The sequence below is a fragment of the Dendronephthya gigantea genome, unplaced genomic scaffold (assembly GCF_004324835.1).
Source record: "Dendronephthya gigantea isolate DGI-Jeju-01 unplaced genomic scaffold, DenGig_1.0 000020F, whole genome shotgun sequence".
Lineage (NCBI taxonomy): Eukaryota > Metazoa > Cnidaria > Anthozoa > Malacalcyonacea > Nephtheidae > Dendronephthya > Dendronephthya gigantea.
In genome coordinates this window covers 35,614-45,390 of record NW_021163030.1, presented here as the reverse complement: position 1 = coordinate 45,390, position 9,777 = coordinate 35,614, and the positions used below count along the sequence as shown (strand labels likewise).

At 37.2% G+C, this 9,777-nt stretch overlaps 1 protein-coding gene across 1 annotated transcript; it reads left to right on the top strand.

Annotated features, from left to right (window-relative positions):
• The first annotated feature begins 285 nt into the window (after positions 1-285).
• On the top strand, positions 286-1,198 carry LOC114521499. The gene has a single exon (XM_028541968.1). The coding sequence runs from the start codon at positions 286-288 to the stop codon at positions 1,180-1,182; it is 897 nt and encodes a 298-aa protein (XP_028397769.1). The 3' UTR covers positions 1,183-1,198.
• The last annotated feature ends 8,579 nt before the right edge of the window (positions 1,199-9,777 follow it).

Sequence of the window (9,777 nt, the reverse complement as noted above, 5' to 3'; positions counted from 1 at the left end):
ACAAATTGGCATAATCCCTTGGGAAGCAACTCCAGCTATAACTGCGACTCCGAGTCAATAGCAAGATTGAATTCGAAACTTGAGAGATTTTCCGAAAATGTGGCAAACAAACTACAGGATATTACAGTTGAGATAAACAATATTAAAGAAAGTAAACCCTACTCGATTCTGGTTTTGGAAAACGTAGTTAATGACCTAAAGAAAGACAAGCTTGAGCTAATCAGAATGAATGATGATCTTAGGGCACAAAATATGAACATGTCCTGTTCTATATCTGATTTGAAAATGGCAAATAAAAATTTGGAAAACGAAAAGAGCAGCCTTTTGACTGCTCTTAAGTTATTTCAAAATGACTCTCAACATACGTCCATGACTAACACTGTGATTTCAAAAGACGGAGAAATTAACATTGAACCGGCCTGTGAAATCATACATAATAATGAAGTCACTCAACTGAATCATGAATCTGATCAGCCTGTAATCTATAGTCAGCCCAACGCCAAAGAAAGTCTTACAAAAAAGAGTAAAAAGAAGAGTAAGAAAACCAAGTCTAAACCATCAGCTCATAATACCAGTCAACTAAATGCTCCGGATGCAAATACCTCTGGCTCTGGCGGGATTTCAAATACCTCCAACATTGAAACAACGAGACAGGGCCAGAACTCGCAGAAGCAATCAGTTGTTATTGCAGGAGACTCAATTGTTAAAAATATTATCGGTCCGAAGATGAATGCTGAAGATCCTAATCATTATTTTATTGTAAAGCCGTTCCCTGGAGCAACAGTCACAGACATGGAGGACTTTGTCAAGCCACTTACAAGAAGAACACCGGACAAGATGATTTTACATGTTGGAACAAACGACCTGAGAAGTCATTGCACGCCAAAAGTAATAGCTGACTCTATCGTCAACATTGTAACGCAAGTAAAAGAAGATTCACCAGGTACAGATGTTGGAATATCAGCCATTCTGGTAAGGTCTGATAATCATGACTTAACTGTTAAAGCTACTCAGGTTAATAACATTCTTAAAGGCTATTGTATTCGCAATAAAATTCCCTTCTTAAGTAATTCAAATATGAATGAAAGCCACCTAAACACGAAGGGCCTTCATTTAAATAGACAAGGTAGCTTAGCTTTACAACAAAACTTTTTAGATTTTGCTAAATCTATCTCAGATTGACAATTTCCCAAATCCGTTATTCCTACCTCACGCGGGTTTAAGTTAGCAGCCCTTAATGTGAGAAGCATAGTAAATCACATTGATGAGCTGCGAGTTTTGCTTGCTACTAGCCCAATCGATGTTCTAGCAATTAACGAGACATGGCTTAATTCTACAATAAGCGATAACGATGTTTACATACCTGGATATGAAATTATACGTCGGGACAGAGCATGTAGTAGTGCCGATGGAAAAACGTATGGAGGTGTTTGCTTTTATGTGCGCTCCTGCGTAAATTTTATACTTCGCAAGACCTGTTTATCGATGACTTGGAAAATTTATGTATTCAAATTCAAAAACCAAATTCTAAGCCCTTTCTCGTTACAACATGGTATAGACCACCTAATTCGAATACTGATAAATTTAATCATTTCGAAACGTTTATTGATATGCTTGACGCAGAAAATGTCGAGTATTACCTATTGGGCGACCTAAATTGTGACCTTGGATCGCCTACTTTAGATTGCAATTCGAGATCTTTAATTGGCATCACTGAACTCTATGGTTTACATCAATTAATAAATGAACCAACTCGAATTACCGAAACTTCATCAACTATGATCGATCATATTTTTACCAATACACCAGATAATATTGTTTCCTCTGGTGTTTCTCATGTCGGTATCAGTGATCATAGCTTAATTTACGCATTCCGTAAGCTTTCTATCAGTCCACGCAACAAAGGCCATTCTACAATAAGTTATAGAAAACTTAAAAATTTCAATCTGAATATTTTCGACGAGATATTTCTTTACAGAATTGGGACGTGATAAGGATTTATAATAATCCGAATGATATGTGGCGTATATGGAAAACGACCTTTAACAACGTAGTGGAAAAGCATGCCCCTTTACGAACTAGGCGAGTAAGATCTTCTAAGGCGCCGTGGATCACGCCTGAATTAAAAAGGCAAATGCATGAAAGAGATGTTTTGAAAATAAAAGCTATTCGATCCAAAGATATTTGTGATTGGACTGTTTTTAAGAAAGCTCGAAATTCTGTAAACAATGAAATTAAACTTGTTAAGAAAACCTATTATATGAACGCTTTTCATGAAAACGAGAATAATGTTAAAAAAACTTGGGGTATCATCAATGAATTGACCTCAAGAAAACAGATGAGTTCACGAGTAAATGAAATCAAAATAAACGGGGTTTCTATTACTGACCCCTCGGACCTATCTGAGACGTTTAATACTCATTTTGCTACTATTGGACCTAAGCTTAAGGAAAAAATACCTGACGAAGAAAACAATCGCTCGTATTTAGAATATCTTACTTGCCACAATAGTAACAATAATATAGAGTTTAAGTCAATAACCCCATCATCAGTTTATTCGCTTCTTAACAAACTTTGTAAGTCCAAAGCAATTGGGCTAGACAAAATATCTGCCAAGCTTCTTCGTCATTGTCCTGACTTGCTTTCGGAATCCCTTGCCGTAATTTTTAACTGCTCTATCATTACCGGTATCTTTCCTGAAGAATGGAAATGCTCAAAAGTCATTCCATTATTCAAACAGGGCGAGCGTAGAGACTTAAATAATTATCGCCCAATTTCGATAATACCGGTTGTGGCGAAAGTTTTCGAACGAATTATTTATGATCAAATTTACGGTTTTCTTACTGAGAACAATTTACTATGTAATAGCCAGTCTGGATTTCGACGTTTGCATTCAACTGTTACTGCACTTCTAGAATCTACTAATAGCTGGGCCTACAATATTGACCAAGGACTGGTCAATGCTGTCGTTTTCCTAGATCTTAAGAAAGCCTTTGATACAGTTGACCATGGAATTTTGTTGTCAAAACTGTCAGCATATGGTCTTGGGGGTGCTGTGGCTAACTGGTTTAGGTCTTATTTAAGTAACCGCAGTCAAAAATGTTATGTCAATGGCCATCTTTCTACCAACCGTACGTTACTTTGTGGTATTCCACAGGGAACTATTTTGGGACCATTGCTATTTTTATTGTATATAAATGACTTGCCAAATTGTCTTGAGCACTCCCAAGCACGAATGTATGCAGACGACACCAATTTAACATTTGCAAGCAATAAAATTGAAGATATAGATTATTACTTTAATCAAGATCTTGAAAATGTTAATAAATGGCTTATCGCCAATAGGCTTACATTGAATCAATCCAAAACTGAATTTATGCTAATTGGCTCACGACAAAGAATAGCTACTTTCCAATCAGACCCATGTTTTAAAATAGACGGAATTCCTATAGACAAGGTTTCACATACAAAATCTCTAGGAGTTCACCTTGATGAAAATCTATCTTGGAATATACAGATCAAGGAATTAACAAAAAAAATTGCTTCTGGTATTGGCGCTTTAAAACTCGTTCGTTCATTTGTCCCAGTTGCAACATTGTATTTAATTTTTAATTCCCTTGTCCAGCCATATTTCAATTATTGCTGTACAGTTTGGGACAATTGCAATAAAACCTTGGCAGATAAACTTCAAAAACTACAAAATCGCGCAGCGAGAGTTTTGACCTTTTCAAGCTATGACACTAATGCCGACATCTTACTCGATAGACTTGGCTGGAAAAAGTTATCTTCCCAACGCCAGTTTCAAAAGGCTGTCATGGTTTATAAATCACTCAATGGACTTGCTCCACAATACATGGGTTCCATGTTTGTAAACCGTGACAGTTTCAATCCTTATTCGTTGAGAAACACAAATAGTAAGCTGGCTGTTCCTAAGCCTCGCACAAACTATCTCAAGAATAGTTTTAGTTATAGTGGTGCGATGCTATGGAACAGCCTACCGATTGGGCTACGGCTAGCAAATAACCTATCAAATTTTAAAGCGGGCTGTTCCAAATTATTTTAATCTACATTCACATTTGTATTATATTATATTTCTTGTATATATTCCTTACACGGCTCTCATGAAAAGCAGGTATATTAATTATTAGTTTGATTTATCATTGTAAATATTTTTGTAGTCTTATTTTGTAATTCATAATCTTGTCATTTGTCAGCATGAAAATCCTGATTGAGAATACCGTGTGTAAATAAAGTTTAATAATAATAATAAATAATAATAAATATCTCATCAGTTGCTCACATTTGAATCCTAGTATTCAGAAACTGCTGTCAAAGAAAATACTATCAAATAAGTTGAAAACAAGTTCAATTTTTCTTCCAATATCGGTTTTGGAAACTTTTGAAGGCTCTTCGTATGCATCTGCCACCGTAAAATGGCCATTTTGAGACATTTTCAGACATTTTCAGATGATTTGTTTTTGCCGTGTGCAAGCTTCAAATCTTTTGTGCAAGAGATATTTTGTTGAGTATTTATAAATCTTTTAGCTTGCCGAATTTAAAGTCTAAGTATTGAGAATTACGGCTAAGTCTACCAATTTCCGCGGTGTCGATGAACGAATGTCTCAGAATGAGATGATGAACGAATGTCTCTGGATGGGATGACGAACGAATGTCACAGGATGAGATAATGAACGAATGTCGCAGGATCGGGCTATGAACAAATGCCGCAGGATGAGATGATGAACGAAGGTCGAAGGATGAGATGATGAACCAATGTTTAGAGATGATGAACGAATGTCTCAGGATGAGATGATGAAGGAATGTCGCAGGATGAGATGATGAACGAATGTCTCAGGAGGAGATGATGAACGAATGTCACAGTATGAGATGATGAACGAACGTCTAAGGATGAGATGATGAACGAATGTTGCAGTATGAGATTATGAACGAACGTCTCAGGATGAGACTATGAACGAATGTCGCAGGATGAGATGATGAACTAATGTCTCAGGATGAGATGCTGAACGAATGTCGCAGTATGAGATGATGAACGAATCTCTCAGAATGAGGTGATTAACGAATGTCGCAGGATGAGATGATGAACGAATGTCTCAGGATGAGATGATGAACGAATGTCTCAAGATGTGATGATGAACGAATGTCTCAGGGTGAGATAATGAACGAGTGTCTCAGGATGGGATAATGAACGAATGTCTCAGGATGAGATAAAGAACGAATGTCTCAGGATGGGATGATGAACGAATGTCGCATGATGAGATGATGAATGAATGTTGCAGGATGAGATGATGAACGAATGTCGCAGTATGAGATGACGATCGAATACCGCAGAATGGGATGATGAACAAATGTCGCAGGATGAGATGATGAACGAATACCGCAGAATGGGATGATGAACGAGTGTCGCAGGATCAGACTATTAACGAATGTCGAAGGATGAGATGATGAACGAATGTCTCAAGATTAGATGATGAACGAATGTCGCAGGATGAGATGATGAACGAATGTCTCAGGATGAGATGATGACCGAATGTCTCAGGATGAGATGATGAACGAGCGTCGCAGTGTGAGATGATGAACGAATGTCTCAGGATGAGATAATGAACGAATGTCGCAGGATGAGATGATGAAATAATGTCGCAGTATGGGATGATGAACGAATGTCTCAGGAGAAGATGATGAACGAATGTCTTTGGATGGGATGATGAACGAATGTCTCAGGATGAGTTGATGATCGAATGTCTCAGGATGAGATGATGAACGAATGTCGCAGAATCAGACTATGAACGAGTATCGCAGTTTGAAATGACGAACGAATATCGCAGAATGGGATGATGAACCAATGTCTCAGAATGAGGTGATGAACGAACGTCGAACAGTGAGATGATGAACGAATGTCTCAGGATAAGATGATGAACGAATGTCTCTGGATGGGATGATGAACGAATGTTTCAGGATGAGTTGATGAACGAATATCTTAAGATGGGATGATGAACGAATATCGCAGGATGAGATACTTAAAGACCAAAGACCAAAACGAAGCCCTGACTGACTTAAAGACCAAAACGAAGCCCTGACTGAAAGGGTAAATAATCTAAGCCATACTATCTCAGACCTGTATGGAAAAATGAAGGCTGTCGAGGAAGAAAAAGCAAGTTTAATAACCTCTATACGGTTGTTATACTCTGATTTAAAACCTGAGGAAACCAATCAGCCATCCCACCGACAAGCCGAGAAACAAGTCGATGCTAATGACCTAAGTAAATGCCACTCAATCCCGCTTCAAAATCAATTTTCTTCACTCAGCGTCGAGGAAGCTGACAAAATTACATCAGCGTCAACGAAAGGTACTGAAAATCAATCTTCTGGGAAGCGCGTAAAAGAGGAAATAGTTGTTATAGGGGATTCGATAGTCAAACATATTGACCCGAGAAAACTTACAAAGAAAAAAGTTCATAAATTTACATACCCAGGGAAAACCACTGAACAAATTGAAAAGGAACTAAATTCTATTAATATCCAATCAACCCCCTCCCACGTAATTGTTCACGTTGGGACAAACAACATCCCAACGGATTCAACCGAAGTATGTGCGAAGAAAATGGAAAACCTTGTCGTCAAAATTAAAGCGAAATTTCCAGACTCAAAAGTTGGTCTTTCAGGAATTACGTTAAGACAGGACATTGAAGCAGCTACAAGCATCCAGGAAGTCAACAACAAACTCAAAGAAATATCTGCCAAGCATAAGGTCGCTTTTATAAACAACTCCTCTATAGATAATACATGTCTAAACGGGAGTAATTTGCACCTTAATGGTAAAGGTTCAGCATTTTTAGCCACTCACTTTATTAAATTTCTAAGAGGAGAACATCATTCAAGACCACGTAGCCGTTCTGGTGAGGATTTTCGCACGTCGACTCTCAACCAAGTAGGGGACCTGCTGAAAGCGATTCTCGCAGGGACATCTCGAACAATACTATGTTAACTTCAACAAGGTGTGATCCGGGTTCTGAACCATGCCATCAGATGAGTAACAAATCAGATAAGTCAATATTAAATGAATTAAATAGCTTGAAGGGTATAAAAATTGCATGTTTAAACATCAACAGTCTTCCAAAGCATATTGATGAGCTTCGAATTATTATGCAGAATAAGCCCTTAGATATTCTAGCAATTAATGAGACTAAAATTGATGATTCATTTTCGGAGAATGAAATTAGCCTTGTCGGATATCACCTAATTCGAAAAGATCGTAATAGGTACGGAGGCGGTGTACTTTTGTATGTCCGTGACACCATACCCTTTACCGAACGAAAGGACTTGCTAACATGTTCACTAGAAATGATATGCATAGAAATCAGTAGACCATGTAGTAAGTCGATTCTAGTAAGTACATGGTATAGACCTCCCAATTCAGATGTACAGGTATTCGACGACTTTGAAGTTTTTCTTAGCAAATGCGACTTAGAGAACAAAGAACTAATACTTTTAGGTGATTTAAATTGTGAACATCAGCAAATCTCCTCCTGATCCCCACACGCGTAGATTACAATTTTTATTGTCTCTTTACCAATTTGATCAACTAATTAAAGAGCCTACAAGGGTAACGAAAACGACAGCTACCCTGATCGATCTGTTTATCACGAATAAGAAGCAAAATTTTGCAAAATCAGGAGTTATCCATCTAGGTATATCAGATCACAGTTTAATTTTTGCTGTTAGGAAACATTGCGCTTTTAATTCTCGACAAAACGTAACATATGCTCTAAATTTTAAAAATTTTAATGCTACTGATTTCCTTAATGATCTCTCCCAGATACCCTGGGAAAATGTGGCACAGCATGACGATCCAAACACTTGCTATCGAATATGGAGGTCCTATTACTTGCAAGTACTCGATCTGCATGCACCGTTAAGACGCATGAGGGTTCGGGGCAATTCCCTCCCTTGGATTACTCCAAATATTAAAAAGCTAATGCGAATGAGAGATTTTCATAAAAAGAGAGCTGTAAAATTTAAATCTCAAATCCACTGGGCTAAGTATAAAGAAACTCGCAATAAAGTTCACTCAGAAATGTATAAGGCAAAAAAAAACTTTTTCTGCAAAAAAATTGAAGATTGTGCTCTGGCAAAAGACCCTAAACAAAGCTGGAAGCTAATTAACGAACTTCTGGGGAAAAATAATAGAGCGAACAATATTTCGCAGTTAAAAATAGGCGAAAATATTATTTCTGACGACATAAAAATGCAGAGTCCTTTAACGAACACTTCGTGAGTATTGGGGCTAAATTAGCCGCCGAAATTGAGAATAATTTCTTGGACCCAAGTTGGTCAGAAAATGTCAATTCCCAATCAGATATACAATTTAGATTTTCAGAAATTAATGTGCATGATGTATTCCTTCAGTTATATAGACTTAAAACATCAAAATCGACAGGCATTGATACTATTCCAGCAAGGGCACTCAAAATTTCAGAAGTAATTAGCCCATCATTAACGTGGATATTTAACCTCTCGATTAGAACTGGAATCTATGTAGACGAATGGAAAAAAGCTTGGGTTCTACCGATTTTCAAATCTGAAGACAGACAAAAGTGCGAAAATTATCGCCCAATTTCAATTTTACCAATTATTAGCAAAATTTTTGAGCGTTCTGTTTTCAACCAATTGTATGAATTTTTGAGTGAGAACTCTTTGCTTTCTAAGTATCAATCTGGATTCCGCCCAAAGAATTCGACTTTGACTGCACTTATTCAAATGTGTGAAGCATGGTACGAAAATATAGATAATGGCGACTTGAATGGTGTAGTTTTTCTTGATATTAGGAAAGCTTTTGATTCAATTAATCACAATATCTTATTGCACAAAATGAAAGAGCAATTTGGAGTTTCAAATATTGAATTGAAGTGGTTTGAATCTTATATTTCTGATAGGGAACAAGTATGTTTTGTCAACGGCACGATATCAACGCCAAAAAAGATAGTCTGTGGGGTTCCTCAGGGATCCATCTTAGGACCATTATTGTTTTTACTTTACATTAACGATCTCCCAGATTGTCTCGATAACACCACCCCGTGCTTATATGCTGATGATACGCAGATGTTTTCAACAGCAAAGGATTCAGCAGAACTTATCTCCAAGTTAAATAGCGATTTGAATAAAATCAGCCTGTGGCTAAAAAGTAACAAATTACAGCACCATTCAACCAAAACTAAATTTATGTACGTTGGATCAAAGCATAATCTTCTTAAGATCAATGATGATATTCCTGTAATGCTAAATAGCAAACCTATTCCCAGAGTATATTCAATCTCTTGTCTGGGCGTTACCCTTGATGAAACATTAAGTTGGGAAGAACACATTGAAACGATTTGCAAAAAAGTTGGGGCAGGTATAGGAACGTTAAAACGCGTCAAGCCTTATGTTCCTGGAAACATGTTGCAATCGATTTATAAAGCTTTGATACAACCCTATTTCGATTATTGCTCTCCCCTTTGGGATACCTGCAACAAGACATTGAAAGATAAGCTGCAAAAATTTCAAAATCGAGCAGCTCGAATAATAGCTGGCGCTAGCTATGAAATTAGGTCTGCAGATATTCTTCGGGCACTTGACTGGGAAAATTTAGATTCCAGACGAAGTATGACCAAGGCAGCATTATTATATAAAATTTTGAATGATTATACCGCACCTAATTTGAAAGAATTATTCATCAGGAGGAATCTTTTGCAAAATAATTATGACCTCAGAAACTGTCAC